The 16,708-nt window shown below is 54.6% G+C and overlaps 3 protein-coding genes across 3 annotated transcripts; 1 reads left to right on the forward strand and 2 right to left on the reverse strand.

Annotated features, from left to right (window-relative positions):
- Positions 1 to 3: 3 nt before the first annotated feature.
- Positions 4 to 3,873, reverse strand: KVR01_004570 (uncharacterized protein). The gene is made up of 3 exons (XM_044783325.1): positions 3,014 to 3,873; positions 2,639 to 2,906; positions 4 to 2,573 (listed from the first exon to the last, which is right to left on the reverse strand). Exons 1-3 carry the CDS (start codon positions 3,122 to 3,124, stop codon positions 613 to 615), a joined length of 2,340 nt encoding a protein of 779 aa, XP_044646734.1. The 5' UTR covers positions 3,125 to 3,873; the 3' UTR covers positions 4 to 612.
- Positions 3,874 to 11,448: 7,575 nt separating this feature from the next.
- Positions 11,449 to 14,584, reverse strand: KVR01_004632 (uncharacterized protein). The gene has a single exon (XM_044790688.1). It carries the CDS (start codon positions 13,550 to 13,552, stop codon positions 11,816 to 11,818), a length of 1,737 nt encoding a protein of 578 aa, XP_044646796.1. The 5' UTR covers positions 13,553 to 14,584; the 3' UTR covers positions 11,449 to 11,815.
- Positions 14,585 to 15,379: 795 nt separating this feature from the next.
- Positions 15,380 to 15,917, forward strand: KVR01_004082 (uncharacterized protein; the record flags this gene model as incomplete). The annotated part of the gene is made up of 2 exons (XM_044782950.1): positions 15,380 to 15,422; positions 15,478 to 15,917. The coding sequence occupies 2 exons, from the start codon at positions 15,380 to 15,382 to the stop codon at positions 15,915 to 15,917; spliced, it is 483 nt and encodes a 160-aa protein (XP_044646246.1).
- Between the last annotated feature and the right edge of the window lie 791 nt (positions 15,918 to 16,708).

Here is a 16,708-nt window from a genome sequence, read left to right on the forward strand (position 1 = left end):
TAGTTTACTGGAATACCAATGCTTCCTGTTGATTTTGATACAGCTAGCCATAACAGCGTACATTCAATCAGTCGGTCGGTCGGTCGTCATCATTGATCGTGGCAGAGCAACGCAACTAAGCTACCATCAAGTCAGACTCTCCCCCTCTCTCCCTCCCTCACCGTGCCGTCCATCTCGGGTGCTCTGCAGAATGAACAGAGCTGGAAACTGAAGAGCAAAAACCTTGAACGCCGTCCTTATCCTGACTCCAAAATCCTGTGATTTCACGAGTCCTTCCATCCGTTTCCATTCCAACCCTCACCCTGCCTTTCCGTTTACCTTGCCCCACGAGAACCCATCCCTCCGAGGTGGGTATCAAGTTAAAGCACTCCCCCCTAAAGCACTCTGCCAAAAATGAGAATAGAAAGTCCTTAGACCAAAAAGAACTGAAATGCGAACGACACGGCCGGCCGGACGATCCTCTCAAGCTGTACAACAACCTTGCGGAGCTGCTCTCTCCCAAGAGCCATATAAGTGGGGTCAAGAACCGATCGGGTAGGGAAAATGGTTAAACAAAAAAACCGGTTCGCGTGAGTATTTTGATCACGGCGAACGACGAACACGCTTGACCCCCTAGAAAACATCCTCGTCTGTCCAGCCAGAGCTCCCAGAATAGACGCGTCTGCCGTCGCTGTCCACAAGCACATGAGGAGGCTGTTGCAGCGCTGGAGGGATCCCACGCGGGCGTTTGGCCTGGCTTGCATTGAACGTGCTCGGGGGCTCCATGCTGTAGTTCGTCCTTCCGGACCGGATCTTTGCATAATGTCCAATCGGGATGTCCTCTTCTGGCTCCGAGGCATCGTCGTATGTTTCCCAGTTCTCAGACCCCGTCACCACAGTCCCGTTCGAGTCACTAGATTGGTTCGAGATCTGGCGGATTGCGGGGGCCTGAGAGTATGACTGTGCAAATCGCTCATATCGGGGACCGTTATCATGGTTGCGGAGCGAGGCCTTGCCTGGGAAGTCGCGGAAATCGTGGTGCGAAATGGGACGCTCATACTCTGCGCTGCCCTGCTTTGACCGATCGTCGTACACGTCTTCGGGTTCAATGTGCCGGATGATACCCGATCCCCGGTCCGAAGAGGAGTGGTAGTAATCGACAGGTGCTTCCGTTTCCGTCTCTGGCACAGCAACGAGATCTCTCATCTTGGGTGGTGGGGCACGCATCACCGGAACCGTCCCGCGCCTCACGAGGTCAGGCTTCTCGGTCTCTTGCCTGGACTTGTCGGGGGAGTAGTTGGCATGCTTCAGGTTGGACAGCGGCGGCCGCGCTGGGATCCGTGTCGGGCTGCCTTTTGTGTTGATGGTGGTCTGAGGGCCCAGTGGCTTCGACCACTTGGTCGGGAGAGAATTGAACTTTTCCGTCGGCGTCTTCGCCCCAGCCCGGCTAGGTGCCTGCGAGCGGCTGTTGCTAACGGCACTATTTGATCTGCTGACAGGCGGCGCCGACCTGGTCACGCTGTTCGATTTCGATGGCATCGACGTGTTTGCTGGGGTCCTCGACCGGGGCCCTGGGGTTGCCCTGTTGGAGCTGTCGTTTTCGATGGTGTCCAGGTATCGCTCGCCGTGGACGTAGAACGGCCGCCCCCACTCGTCTTCCCATTGCTCCAGAGCCTTTCGCAGGTCAGCCGTTACCTTTGGCAGCTCCTTGGCGATCCTCTTTCTCATCTTCTCCTCACGCAGCAGCTTCCCGGGGTCCCGCTTCTCGCCCTTCTGTGGCTTCATCATCAGCCGCGAGGCGTCCTGGCTTGCGGCGGCTAGCTCATCCCGTTCTGCAACCAGGGTGCGGTGTCTCTCCATAAGAGCCAGCATCGGGGCCCGTTGTTCCTTCAGGGCGTCCAGCCTCGCAATCTCGCTCTCGTGGGCCTCAAGAAGCGCATCGCTGTACACGTCAGAGAAGGCTGGGGTGAACTCGAGCATCTCGTCCTCGGACATGTACAGGGCGTCCCAGAGCTCCTGGAGCTTTTGGCGCGCATCCTCGACAAAGAGGTGGAGGTTCTGTCGCTTCAGCTCGTTCAGGCGGGCAAGCTCATCGTCAAACTCATTTATCTGCCGGATACCACAGCCACGGTTGGCGTTCAGGAAGGCCTTGCGCTCCGCCTCGTCGACGCCGAGCTTTTCCCACAGAGCCTCGACGGCATCCTTCAGGTCGCGCAGGCGCTTCTCGCGGTTCTTCTTCTCACTGTCAAGCTTGTCCAGCCTGGCACGAAGTCGCGCAATATCCTCCTCGTGGAGGCCAAGCTGTTCAGGGGCGTCGCGGTAGTACTTTACGATGGCGCCGTCGGTCTGGGCTTGGGGGGTGCCAAGCTCTGCCCACAGCTGGATGATGTTCTCTGACAGGGACTGGACGGTTGAGATGCGCCTCGTGTACTCCTCATAGACCCTGGTGAACTCGTTGTCGAGCTTATCGACATACGAGGGTGACAGGTCGAAAGTGGGCGGGATAGACTGGTTTGGCCCGGTGGGCGGGAGGGCAAGCTTGACAAAGCTCGGCTCGAGATGTGACGAGTAGGATTCGAGTGCCAGCACCAGCTCTGCGGGATGTTAGTTCTTGTATCAGGTGGCGGACTGAGCGTCGGGTTGGTGGCGGCACACATACTCTTTACCTGGGCGAAGCGTTCCTTATGGGCCCTGCTAACCTGGGCATGTTTGTCCTTCAAAGCCTGTAGGCACCTGTTCAAGGGGTAGGAAATCTCCAAGCCGTCATCGTGGCTGTGGGAGGAGCCGCGACGCCTAGGATCCTCCATGGAGGCTTCCATCTGGCGTATGGTTGTGATCATGTCCTGGGCCTCAGAGATGATCTGTTTCTTCTCCTGGGTCACGAGGCGCACCTGGTTGTTCAGGGCCTCTGACAGGGCTGCGAACAGCTGTGCGAGTGGGTATTCCAGTCAGCCCACAGAGTCGCCAAGCAAGCAAGCTAGCTGGGAACATTGACCAGCGGTGGAAGTGGGACAGGTGGTGATGTAGCACATACCTCTGCCTCTCTGGATTCACGGTCATGGCTGGGGACGCCGATCTCGTCAAACAGGCCGTGCAATTGGCCAATAATGGTGTTGACCTGCTGGGAAAGGTAGCCGGGGTCCATGGCGGGCGGCGACTGACTAGAAGACCGAGGTGAAAGCAGAGGAACAAGCGAGTGGTGAGGTACGGCGCAGGAGTGGGCCGATGGCCTTGTAGCGCGGCTGGTGGAAGCAGCAAGCTTCAATCGAGGCGAGTGTTTGGCCCGACCTGCTGCGGTGCGGATATTGTGGTGGGTTGGATCAGCTGGGCCACTTGCGTTGCGACCGTGGATGCGGCCACGGTTTTACGACAGAAGATGTGAGGAGGGCTGTGGTATAATCCACAGACTGATGGAATGTTGACAGCTGACAGCTGAGAGGCGCGCGCTGTGCTTGTGCGAGGCCAATGCAGCGTGTGCGTGTTGCGTGTGTTGCGTATCACAGCAGATACAAGTTCAGGACCCTCACAGCTCGGCTGGGATTGCGACGGGAGCAGCAATGCATCTCACGAGAATGGATGGGAAATGTGAAAATGAGAGGTCGACTTGTGCAGGACTCGACAGGACACGACTGGGCTGGCCTTGTCTGGTCTCTGGTCTGGTCAGGCTGGGCTGGGCTGGGCTGAACTGAACTGAATTGAATTGAATCGAGCAGCCTGCTCTGCCTCAGCTGCGTCGAGTAAGTCAGCGAGGTGGGTAAGGGTGAGCGAGTGGGTGAGTGAGTGAGTGAGCGAGCGAGGATGGAAATTAAGGCGGCGCAGTTTCTGGACTCGCTTCTGCAGGCAGTTCCTGCAGTGCAGGCAGGTTTTACAGGCGGGAGCGGTTGTTGAGTTTTGGCGCTCGGCCTCTCCCAGCTGCTGCCAGGTACCGCCAAGATGGTTTCCAGGGCAACGGCCCCAGCTCCAGCTCGGAGGAACCATGGCCATCGCACCAACAGCTCCACCCCGACCGCGGCCCCACCCAGATTATAAGATGGGATGCATATGCCTGTGCGCTAGAAGGCTGACCCCGCCACACCCCCAGCCTCCCAGCCTCCAGGCGCAATTGGCTTTGGAGCTACCTTCCAACTTGGAGTTCCAAGCTTGCCTGCTGATGGGCCTGGTCTTCCAAGGCCCCAAGGTTCGAGAGGCTCCACAACCCCGGGATCCTCTCTCTGCTCGCGCCTCATATTGACGTGCATTGTGCATGTTACATGCAGCACGGTGGATGCCAGCCGGGCTATAGTTAGCAGCACCTGGGCTCTGCCCTGGCTCTGCGTGTCTGTCACACGTTTCCTCGCCCGCCCAGGACCGTGTGTCAGCTTGGCTTTCCTGAAGTCCTGGCCTTCTGCGTGTGAGAGAGAACGCCAACGACCCAATCACAGACGGCACCAGCCACTTTATATATGCACATATATGCACGTAAGAAATATCGCGACGCGAGGGGGCGTCGAAGCCCACCGGGGCGGCAGAACAACCCGTCGTTTCACAATGCGGCACCATAACCTACCTGCCAGGCTTGCTTGCCTGCTTGCCTGCTTGCCCGCTTGCCCGCTCGTCTTCTCGCACCACTGCGGGCTGCGTTGCCCCGACCACCAACCACCCACCGGCACCAGCGCCTCGGCTACGGTTCCTCGATGCTACCATAAAGCAAGCAAGCAGGCAAGCGGGATGCCGAGTGATACAGCGCCCCTTCCATTTACCAGAAGAAGAAAGAACAAGGAAAAGAAGGTCCCAACCAATCTGTCATCTTGCCGTCACCCTGCAGGAAGCCACCCAGCACAGACGTCCAATTGTGTCCCAGAACCGCTTTGTTTTGGCACGACGCCCCCTCTTCCTTCTTCCTCTCCCCTTGCCGCTTGTCGCGTGCAAAAAGTAAGCCTTAGTACAAGTAAACAAATGCCCCTCGCATACTGATGCAGCCGTGAGAGATCAGCTGAGCTCTGCTGATCTGGGCGACTCGCAATCAGTCCCGGGAGACAGGAGGGCGGGGGCTTCTGCTGTATCTTCAGATATACTACATTCTACGGAGTACCTCGCGCCCCCGATCTGATGATAATCCAGGGTGGCTCGTTCTGCGCTCCGGCTGTACCCACACCCCCCCCACCCGAAAGCACGCAGTCAGTCTCCTCTCCCCGCCAAAATGTAGCCGTGTCCACAGTATGCCCTGCAAAGCTAAGTGGCTTTGAATACCTGTCCAAACAAGCACACTGTAATACCCTCCTTGAAGTCTATCTTCAATCGTCATTAATCTCTCATCCACATGCGCACCCACAAGCTGTCTGGAGGCTCGCCATCGCCATCAAGCAACTCATGATACCGATCGGCCATTACCAACCGCTCAGCACGTTCTTTCACCAGCCTCTCTTCAGCCTCGCATTGTCGCCAATCATAAAACAGGGGGCTACCACGCTCATCTTGTGTGTGCTTGCGCGGCCAGGTCAAACGGGCGTAGAACCTGGCCAGGCCGTCTGACCCCAGCTGGGCAAGAGGAGCAATAATGCGTGCGTAGCCGGCTAGGATCTTCTCACTCTGCTCTTTTGTCGTGGAAAGCCGGTCTTCAGGTTCAGCTCCATCCAATGGATCCGCCGCACAAAGACGAATAGTAAGAGCCGGCAGAGTAAGCCTCTTGCTAAGCCACTCTATCGTGCGGATCCAGTCGTCATAAGCTGCTTGTCCTTTCTGCGGCCAGCAATCGTGGTGGTACGGCGGGAAGACGAATTCGATAGACCGTAACTCTCTGAGACGGTGCTCAGGCACAATCTCGGTGAGAAAAACACTTGCCGCCAGTCGAGGAAATGGATATACTGTCGTGTCCGAGGGAACCTCATACACCGGCTGTGCATTCATATCATGTATGACGAACCTGTTACCAGAGTAGAAAATGATCTGCGCATCGTTGTAGAGGACACGACAGACAAGGAACAGGTTCTGCGGGGGCTCCCAGCACTTGCAGCCGGACGAGTAGGCCGAGTGCTTGACGCGGCAGAAGCACCCCAGAGCAGGATAAGGATACGTGTCCCAGCAATTGTCAAATTGGCATCCATTATGCACATGAGGTGGGCACGCTTCTCCCATAGCCTGCAGAGGATAGCAGTGGATTCGACTGGCAACGAAGGCCCGGACCTGCCTGCTCCATGTGACCTCCTTCCAGGGTGTGATGAGATCCGTGAATTCGAGGATACGCAAGCGCAGCTCTTGTGGTAGGGCTAGAAGCCGTGACTTAGAGGCTGCTGCGCAGACGGAGCCGGAGCTAGATGAACTTGAAGCGTCCTGGCCAGACTGCGGAAGGGTCCAGTCATGAGCTTGAGCAATCCCGCGGGCTTGTAAGACTGTGGACCGTGCCAAGTCATTAAGGTTACTTGTTGAGATTCTGCTCAGCCGAAGGTGGCAATTGCTGAGCAGTGGCAGCCTGGATAGAGGGACCACTACCCGCCTTGCAAACTCGATATCTTCAGGGTCGACGTCGCAGACAAGCATCAACTCAAGGGTTTTGGGAGTGATGCATGATGACAGATGGCCAATTGTCGCATGCCACTCACTAAGTATCGCCTCGGCTGGTGGTTGTCCGCTTTGGAGGGGTTTATCACGGCCCTTGATGAGCCCGTCACTGTCGAGTTCGGGCTCATCCCTTGTTCTGAGGCTGAAAGGAGTTCGGCATTGGTATCCTGCACCTATACAACAGGCCTCGTGATCTTGTCTTGCCGTCCATGGGTTGCGGTCACCCCCGTATCCTACAGAACAAGAGGCCTCATTGAGGATGATCTTGAGGCGTCTGATCTTTGAAAGCGAATGTGGAGTTAGATTCCGTAGAGGCTGGAGCGATTCCTGGTCCCAGTAACGAATGAAGAAGTCATTGGAAGAGTACAGTAAGGTTGAAACCTCACTATATATGACGCGGCAAGAGCAAAGAAGTCCACTGAAGCCGAGACAGCTTGAGTTTTGGTTTCGTCTGCTCCAGCTACTGATGCGTGAGCACAAGCGAAGCGTATCATGCTGGAGGGGCATGTGATCAATCTCATCGATAGACTGTGCCTCTGGGACTAAATTTGTGTGCAAATAGATACGGTGTCGGATATGTGGGGGAAGGCGTAGGATTGGGGGGAGATGATCTGGAGGAGTCTCCATGATAGCCTTGATGAAACAAGACAAGCACTGACATGCACCACGTGCACGTGGGCAGGGGGTAAGAGCTCGTGAATAATTCAAGGCAGACGAAGCTTTTATGTGGCGATGAGCACCTCTCCAGCGACACCTGGAAAGTGTTGAGGGGCAATCCTTCATTTGTGGGGGTTGAAGAGATGTTGAATGAAGCCAACATGGAAAGGAGTCGCAGTCCAATTAAGTAGCAGCAAATGATCGCGCTCACCGATGGTCTGTGCGTCCATATGCCCAGGGGTGTCCACGTCAATCTCCTGCAACTGCTTCTGCCTAATTAACACGGGTGCCGGATAACCAAACCAACCAAGGCTGTGCACCACAGTGTCAGGTACCTAGGTAGGAGCCTAGTCAGCCAGTCTCAAGAGCATTTCTTTAAACGCTAGGTCTTGAGCATTTACCACTGTATGAAGGCGCCACGTACATTTTACATATATGGGGATTAAAAACGAAACCACAAATGGAGAGAGAGGTACTTAGTAGTGATTTCGTTTCTAATCCCCATACACATGAACATATGTGGTGCCTTCATACCTACCATGGTTAACGCTCAAGACTGGTACTTACTTTGTAGACAGTCGCAGTTGTGCTTGACATTTGATTACGTCAATGCTTTGCTTTCAACCCCATCAAAACCTGGTTCCAAAATGGGTCTGTAACCATCCTCAATCACGATGTCAGGCCCAGAAGTCGGGCCGGTGTGACCAGTTGACTACAGGAGATACATGATCGCTAGTGCGGTACAGATTCGATGCCAATGCAACTGAGCCCCCAATCTCAGAATGGCCACCGCCGGTCCCAAACAAGGTCGGTCTCTAGTTTGGTCCACCACGGGGCCAAAATAAAGTGACAAGAAGGGTTTCAGTTTTGGTCAGAGTCGCCAGGCCTGTGAAGAAGAGTTTTGGCCCCTTTTGAATTTTCAAAACTCACCCAGTATGCTCAATTCTCCTCCGGCTCTTTCAGGCGCTGTGCCTCGTGGCCACTTCAAGTTGTCTTTGGGACCCAAACAGACCCTTGGGGATAGTTACAGAATATGACGGTTGGTTGTAGCTACAGTTTCATTTCGTAAGTGTTGGTTGAAAGCCTCAACCTTGGGGGTCATGATATGTTGCAAAGCTCAGAAGACGCCTCCCCAGTAAATATCAGCGGTGGTACACCTTAAGAATATAAATTCATGTCTGCGTCACTTCTGAGTCGTAGTCTTTGGTTTTTGGGCATCGCAAAACTCTCATTCTCATCATCAAACATCTCGCAGGACGAGATTACCTATTTCTACTTGCGTAACACTCTTCAGAAAACATTTGAACCTATCTCCAATTCTCGGTTTTTGAATATCTCGCAGGACGAGACCCTCAACTTTGAACTTATTGCTTTCACTCTTCTTTTTACGCTCCGTCATTCATATCTACTATATTTGGATTTCTACAAAATAAAGAAGAATACAAATATATACAATACAGTCATACGCTCCTAAATTACCGCAGCCTCTTTTTCGGATATAGCTTGCTCCCGGAAACAATCAACATGTCTGGCTCTAGGGAACTCGGGTGGATGGAAATGGAATATGCTGTCGATACTATGGGTAAAAATGCAACTTGGCGACAGGAAATACGGCTGGACAGTCATCATGCCGACTCCATTTCCTGGGCAGGCCTGCTATATTACGCTCGAATACACTACGAGTGGCTTATGTCGGATCCTGCTCGCGCCGATAGAGTACCTGTCGGCCGGGGGGGTCGATTGGTGGCTGCCCTGTTTGTCCCACATCCACATGGAGGGATGATATTCTTGTCAACCATACCCAGGCAGGGTAAGAGACAACAAATCGAGAGGGATGGGTCCAGTGAAGCACCCGTGTGGTGGAATGCGGCCACGCGAAACGACGGCAACCCCCCGAGCCGACTTTGCGCCGAGGATGGAGCAATATACCTCTTCGAGTCGGGTGGGATTGTGCGAGACAAATATCGATCCCGATACTACGTGAACGACTCTGATCCTCTAGCTCCTTTTTATTACTCTTATCTTGGCAGACCCAGAATTGTGTGTTACGGCAAGCGCGGTAATGAAGATATGAATACACCAGCCGGGGCACAATGGCTTTGTCAGGGTGGTAAATACCCAGCCGCTTGCGAGACGATTGCCAGAAAACTTCAAATAGACTTTTGGTCCACATTCAAACAACGAGATGAGGAACAAAACACGGGGCAGGCTTCGGGTCAGGGCCCGAGCGGTGGTGCAACTAGCTCTGGCCCCAGTCGACCAACCGAGTACGGGGGCGCTTCGACCTCTTCATCACGAGGAGGTGCATCTTCTAACCCATCATACCCCCCTACGACTGCGCCCTCCGACTCGATGAATCGACTAGCAACAGGGATGGGTAGTCTCCGAATCTCGAATGGTGGCTCAAAGAGCGCCACCTCGGAAGAACCCCAATGGATCGATGGCGCGTGGCACAAGTATATCAAATCGGAGGACATGTGGATTGTTGCTAGCAAAGACGTGTGGTACTATCAAGCGAGCGATCAGGAATGGTACCCATATACTCCCAAGGCTTCTACAGCGTCAGCGCCTAGTGCTGCGACGTCGGTCAGAAACGCATCGCCGTCCACCACTGCGAGGGTTCAGACCTCATCAAGCAAGAAGACCCACACCTCATCGAGCAAGAAGGCCTACACTGTGTCCAGCAAGGATTCAGGCGGGAAACACAAGAAAGGGAAAGAAAAGGTCGAACACTTTATAAGGGATCAACACGGCTACCTGGTTAAGGTATCAAAATAGTAAAAGAGATGGATAGGGCTGCTGAGGAGTACCTACTTTCAATTTTCGTGCGGAGTTTTTGGTTCGGGGAACAATGCCCTGGTTTCGCTTCTATTCCGTATACTTCCGAGGACATATGAAACGCCTTCATCCAGTGGTGAACGCTCAGAGATCAAGTCTTTTTTGCAAAAAAAAAAAAAAAAAAAAAAAAAAAAGAAAAAAAAAAAAAAAAATGTAAAGTCGATAATAGTGGTAAATTGATATTGAGATAGATATTCATGTTCACTCTGATTCAATGCTTTCCGTAGGCTCATGACTTCAGGCAGCTCTAATATGGTGTATTTTAGTTGTTTTAATGCTGATCTAGATTTTGTCAATACCTAGGTAGATAATGGTAACATCATCATCGCATTGAGAGAAGCGATGTTGCCCGTAGTAGTTGCAATTTGTCTGCTCGACTTCGATTTTCAGGCTGGAAACTCGACACTACCTAAGTGTTCGGCTGGCCCTGCAATACATAGTCACTCGCATCAATGTCAGGATACCTCTGTACTGAGCCCAAAATAGATAGCTATGCAATCTGCTTCAGTCATCCTCAAGAGCTTGGTGGCAGTTCTATATGCAAATAGGAGATATACGTGGGGCGGGTTGAACTTCAACCTTGGAAGTCTCTGGTTCTCCTTCAGAGCATGACTCAAATCACCCTGGAATTCAGAGCCCAGACGATAATAGAAGAGCCGATTCCAGATAAATGACCCTATTATAAATAGTTTCCGGGTGGTTTCGTTCTATCCACACAAATCCGGAAGCCGTCGGAACCTCTCGAGAGCACGCAAGCTGTCCTCATCACGGTGACGCATAGGCAGCCCTACCTTCTTGAAACTCACAAGTAGATGAGCCCGCGAATGTAGCAGACGGCGAAGGATATAACCCGGCAAACATTCAAATCTGCTCACATAATTGTCCGTCTGCGCGTCTTTCTTCTACGGTTTCACCATTTCCCATACACCAATAGCTCACGTACAACGTCTGGAACTACACAGGCCTAGCTAGCATCATCATCATCATTATAGCTGTTGTTACAATTCTAGAATCCTGCTCTCCACTGCACGTTCAAGTGACAGGACAGAGCTCCCAGTCCGGCAATGTGTCAGCAGCCGCTTGGAACATCCGACTGGGAATGGGCTACAGCTCCCACCTTGGGCGAGACTGGGCCATTGAGCTTTGCCTGCCCCGACTGAGTTGGGCCGATGATTGACAGTGTAAGCCAGAGCGTGGTTGGTTTAGCCTGCCGTTGGGGCTTCTTCATTCGTTTCTTTGTTTCCCACGCCCAGACTTGCCATTATGGGAAAGTGCATCAACACTAATAGTATATTCTGTTGGAAAGAGGCGCCGACGTGGCTGCGTTGGTTGTCCATCTGCGCCGATGACACTCACATTCACACTGATCATAATGAGACGTTTTACATTATGGCACGCATTCACGACAAGTCAACAGGTTTCAGGAGTTCAGTGATGTTTTTAGGCGGTCTGATATCATTCCATTCGTTCCAAAGTATAGCGGCTACAAATGCAGAAATATCTCGCTCATATCTGTGCCATATTGAGCACTGCAGCCAGCCATCCTCACCAGCATGTAAGGAACGCACCCCGTCTTATGTCGCTCATCGCCTTCCCCGCGAGACCAAGCAAGCCGGGCGGGGGGTTAAGTAGACTTTAAAAATAAAGAAAAGTTTCCATGAATAATAAATATGTACACACACCCAGAAAGAATGCGTTGGGTATACGCGAGGTGATTTGTTGCGGTCCTGGCGACACTCAGACGCGTACGGAGCTATTCGAATCGTGGTGGTAGGGACCGATGACGGCCATCAGTCAGAGGTATTTACCAACTGAAGGCCTCTTCGCAGAAGTCGATGGTGCCGCTGTACTGGCGGTTTCGCACGGCTAATCGCACCTCGTCGCTCAGCGCGCCGGGGCCGCAGACGGTGACGCCGATGGCGCCGACCTGGTTCTCCATCTCAGCGCCGATGAGGTGCTCGATGTTGGGCCGGCCGGGGAACATCTGGACAGTCGCGCTGGGGGAGTGGATCTCCTTGGTGGAGCGGGGTCGGGAGACGAAGAGCATGATGCGCAGGCACTCGCGGCGGCGCTCCATGGCCAGGATCTCAGTCATCCAAGGGCGGATCCACTCCAGGTGCTCGGGGCTCTGGATGATCCAGACAAGCACAATCTTCCGGGCCGCGACCGTGCCGTTGTTGTATCCGGCGACAAGGTCGCGCACGTGAGGAACGGCCTGGGTGATGCCGACACCACCTGCGAAGAGCATGGCTGTGCCGTACGATTGCAGCTTGTGGTCGCCGCCGTAGGGACCCTCAACAAAGCACGAGGTGACCAGTCTGCCATCGGGGCATGCTGCTGCCTTCTTGTAGAGCGATCCGGTGGCACCCGTCCGGGCCCTGATGACGAATGACATGCTGGTCTTCTTCATGGACAGGATCTCATTGCGGTCCATGGGCAGCTTCTCGCCGTCGTACGAGTCGGTCTCCTCGCTCCAAGCGACGGAGAAAGGGTGAGACTGCAACAGGCTGATGCTAGGGAAATACAAGTACGCGTGCTGTCCCGGAGCGAATGCCCAAGGGCGGGCCATGTTGACAGTGACACGAACGGCATTGCCAGGTAGAGCCTCAACGAGAGTCTTGGTGCCACCGGAACCAACGTTGGCGTAGGCAAGGCGGATCAGACGAGCAGCGCGGTCGAAGGACCACAGAGCAACAACGGCGTACAGGTACTTGAGCTGGGGCAGATCCTTGAGCTTGAGGTGGTACCACACACCAACGATGGCCGCAGCGGCAGCGATGATGTGCAGGATCTTGAAAGTCTCGTAGAAGGCGTGCCTCGAGACACTGCAAGCCTGGATGAAGATGAACACGAACGCGATTGTACCGATGAGGCCGAACATCAGGAAGGGACTCTTGGTTGCGATGCCCATGACAGTGGCGAACGGCAGCCCCTTGGAGACCATCCAGCAGATGGTGTGGGCGAGGGCCTCGAGGACGACGATCCGGCCCAACCATCGGTGAAGCAAGTTGAAGGTATCGAAGGACATGCCCAGCCATGTGAGCAGCGGGTTGTTGCGAGCAGCCATCAACCAGAGGGGGATCATGTTGACGACGGCCAAGACACCGGTTCGGTAGAGGAACATCTTGGTCCAGCTCTTGAAGTTGCCCTGGAACTGGATATCAATGCAGCAGAATGCAACGTTGGTGGCGAAGTAGCCGATCAGGCCGATGAGCTGGAGCCTGGTGGGAAGCGTGCCCATGTTGATGGCGGAGCTGACCTGGAACTCGCGGTTGTGTCGCTTGCGGAAGACTGGTGCGTACTGCAGGCTCCTCTTGAAGAAGGCATGCCCCCATGACTCGTGGGCGAAGTAGGCCTGGGTGTTGTTGTTCAAGGACGACACTGTCCGGACATATCTCACCAGAGAGATGTATATCTTGTGAGTGATGACACAGGCTGCCATGATGGCGAGGATGTAGTAGAGGTAGTTGGCGAGAAGCTGGTTCTCCAGGTAGGGGTTGATGGCCTGAGCCGTCTCCCCGTCATCGCCTCCTCCGGCCATGATGAATAGCTTGAGATGTGAGTGGGTGGGTTGAGTTCGGAGTACCGCGTGGGTACGGGGGGGGGAGGTGCCTTTCCTGGGTGACGGCCTGGTCCCTAGGTGAAGGATGGTTTTCTTTCGTCGATGATATGCCTTTTGGGCCTCAAGGGCCAGAAAGAGTGTGGCTGACAAGTCCGAAAGGGCGGATATCTGAATTCAAGACCAGCTAGAAATCAGGACTGGAATGTGAAGGTAGCACTTGAGGTGAGTTTGAGCTCCGGGGTGCGGGTCCTGGCGGGTCTCAGTTTGGCGAGGCCTCGTATATGGGTCCCGTATGATCAAAGTGAATGTTGTGGAGAGCGTACTTGTTCGCTTCGGGTTGTTAAATGTGGGAAGGGATTGTTCCTGTGCTCGAGTGTGCCTTGTTCCCCTTGTCTCTCAACCAAGTCCAACACAGCGATACCCCCAAGTCAACAAAGGCCTGGCGGGTGAGAAGAAAAAAGCCAAAGAGAGGAAACTCGTCCTGTAACTTTGGCCTGAATCACAAATCCAGTTGCTTTGACCGTTAGATTGTTGTGGTGAGGTGCGTCGAGGCGACGGTGGCGAGCAATGCTGATGCTGATATTGCTGCGGTGGGGGAAAAGGGGGCTGATGAGAAAAAGGAGCCCTGGTAACGAATTGAAGGGTGTGAAAAGGAGTGCTTGTGCCCGATTGCCCGGTTGCAGGAATGGATCGAGTTATCAAGGACTGAAAGAAAGAGAAGATGGGAGGGAATGGAGTGAGCCAAGAGGAACAGACTCAAGAGTCGCGGACTGCTGGGTTGAAGTGAAATGAAGAAAGCGTGGTTGAAATCTTGGACGACCAAGACGACGTGGGTGTGCCTGGGTGTGCCTGGGTGTGCCGGCCAGAACAGAGGGGAAGTGACGGGCGGATATATGCCAAGCAAGTGGTCGGCCGTGGTGAGTGGGATCCCTGGTGGGGTCCAATCAATTGGCCTGTCGAGGGCCCTGCAGCGATCTACTTGGGACAGCCACTGGAGCCAGCAGCCTATTGTTGTACTGGCAGGACTGGGGGTGAGTGGCAGCGAGAGCGAACGACTCAGGGGAACCCAGAGGGAAGGGAAGGGACACGACAGCGGGGGTGAAGCGTAGGGAAAGGGTGGAGAAGGTGAGAACGTGTGCAGGGGTACAGGGGCAAGGGGTACGTGCCTGCTCCGTACACTAGGTACCCTGCACCTTCCCGTCAGCCCGGGCAACCTGCCAGCCTGTGAACCGGCCAATTGAACTTGTGCTACAGTGCTGTGGTATACTGTAAGTGTACTAATTACTCAGTATCGTATAACACAACTTGTGCAGCATATTACATGCGTGATGCATTACAATACAATAATGTGTCGTCCAAGCCGTAACGACACACTCAGTATATGTACTGCTCTGTCCCTGACAGCACAGGCATTTACCACAGTATCTATTTTAACCTGGTCTCTTGTTTCTTTCCTTTTTCTTGTTGTTGTTGCATGGATCGGCTGCCCCATGCTGGCCACGACGCCGAAACGCCCACTGGGCTTGGAACCCACAAATCGGCGCGCGCCTGCTATGCGTGCCGCCCTCGACCTCCGCACAGCACGCACCTGCCCACCTCTTTTGGCAGCTGCTCATCTCGCATCTGTCACCTCTGCCTGCTCCTGCAGTATTCCCCCGTGCACTCTCTGACCCTGGGGCTCTTGGCTGCACAGACAGACAGACTGGACTTTTCCGAGAATGACGAGAATGACGGACCGGCGTGGCTTTGTGTTCCCGTCTGCCCGTCAGACCCCAACACGCTGGCGGTGCAGCTAGCCATGTCGCCATGTCGCCATGTCGCCGCCGTCTTGCCTCCCACCGCCCCCTCGGTTTGCACATACACACTTGAGTACATACACTACGGAGTGACTGACAAGACTTCAGATGACGACTTCAGTCACGGCTTTTCCGCCCACCCATGCATGATTCACGAACAGCCTGTGTCAGGGCAACCCCAGCGACGATCATTGCCAATCACCACCTCAGCCACCAGGCCCTTCCGTCGTCTGAACAAACATAGTAACACCGCACTACATAGTAACCGCAGCACACCCACGCACCCACGTACGCACACATCATGCCCGAGCCACAAGCCGGAGCCACAGGCCGGAGCCACCGTCTCGTTCTGGCTTCTTCCGTCATGCTGGTCTTGCTCTGCTCTGCTGCTCTGCTCTGCTTTGCTTTACGAGGCCGCCAAGCTGGCCAGCAAGCACTCCCCTGAGCCGACAAACCGGCTGGCTGACCAGGCTGACTGGTCAGTCATCTCATCCCGACGCAAGGACTCTTTGTGTTCTGCATCTGCTTGGCAGGCATGCGCCAGATGACGAATTGATAAGCACAAACTTGCGCAGGTGGCAGAGTCCTTGCGCGTCCCCCACCAATGTCAAACCGCCATGTTCTGTTTCGCGGGCGGGGTGGGAAATTTTCATCGGACAGTCGACGCCTCTCAAGCCGCTCCCGGCCGGCGAAGGCTCTCCAAGCTGGTCCGTTGACCACGGCCCATTGGACAGCAGGCCTCTGCACACGGACATGTGAAACGGGCCAAACAAACTCGCCCCACCACGACTCTGCTCAGGGGCGGCCCACTCACATTCACCTCTCCGCCGTCCCTGACAGCCTCTCGCGCAAGCATCCCTGCCGCATGCCTGTTTGGGTATGAGTGCCGCCTTTAGGCGCCCGCCATTGGTGGACCCCCCAGCTCAGCCCAGCTTGCCACGAGTCCGTGCAATTACACTCTGAACTCTGGCAAGACGCTGGGTTACTGGGCACAAAGTATCCTCCTCCCCCTTCCTCGTGTGTGCCTCTTGCGCCAGAGCAGCTTTGACCGTCATCTCGGAGCTCGATCTTGATCCCCAGCGGGCCTGTGGAGATCCCGACTATAGTGTAGGAAACGAGCTATCCATCTGGGGACTGCTTCGGGACGCTGGCTTGTCCCGAGAGCTAGAGCTCCCACGGGGTACCGAATGCCCACTTAGCCACTGAGCTTGGCAGATAGCCACGCCTATTGTTACAGTGATATGGAAGCCGCCTTTGTTTGTGGCCACAGCTACGATCTACCCGAAGGCTGACGCTCGACGGTTCCCTCTGCACATCATACCCCCCTGCAACCCATCAA

Source organism: Diaporthe batatas (assembly GCF_019321695.1).
Source record: "Diaporthe batatas strain CRI 302-4 chromosome Unknown Contig00004, whole genome shotgun sequence".
Lineage (NCBI taxonomy): Eukaryota > Fungi > Ascomycota > Sordariomycetes > Diaporthales > Diaporthaceae > Diaporthe > Diaporthe batatas.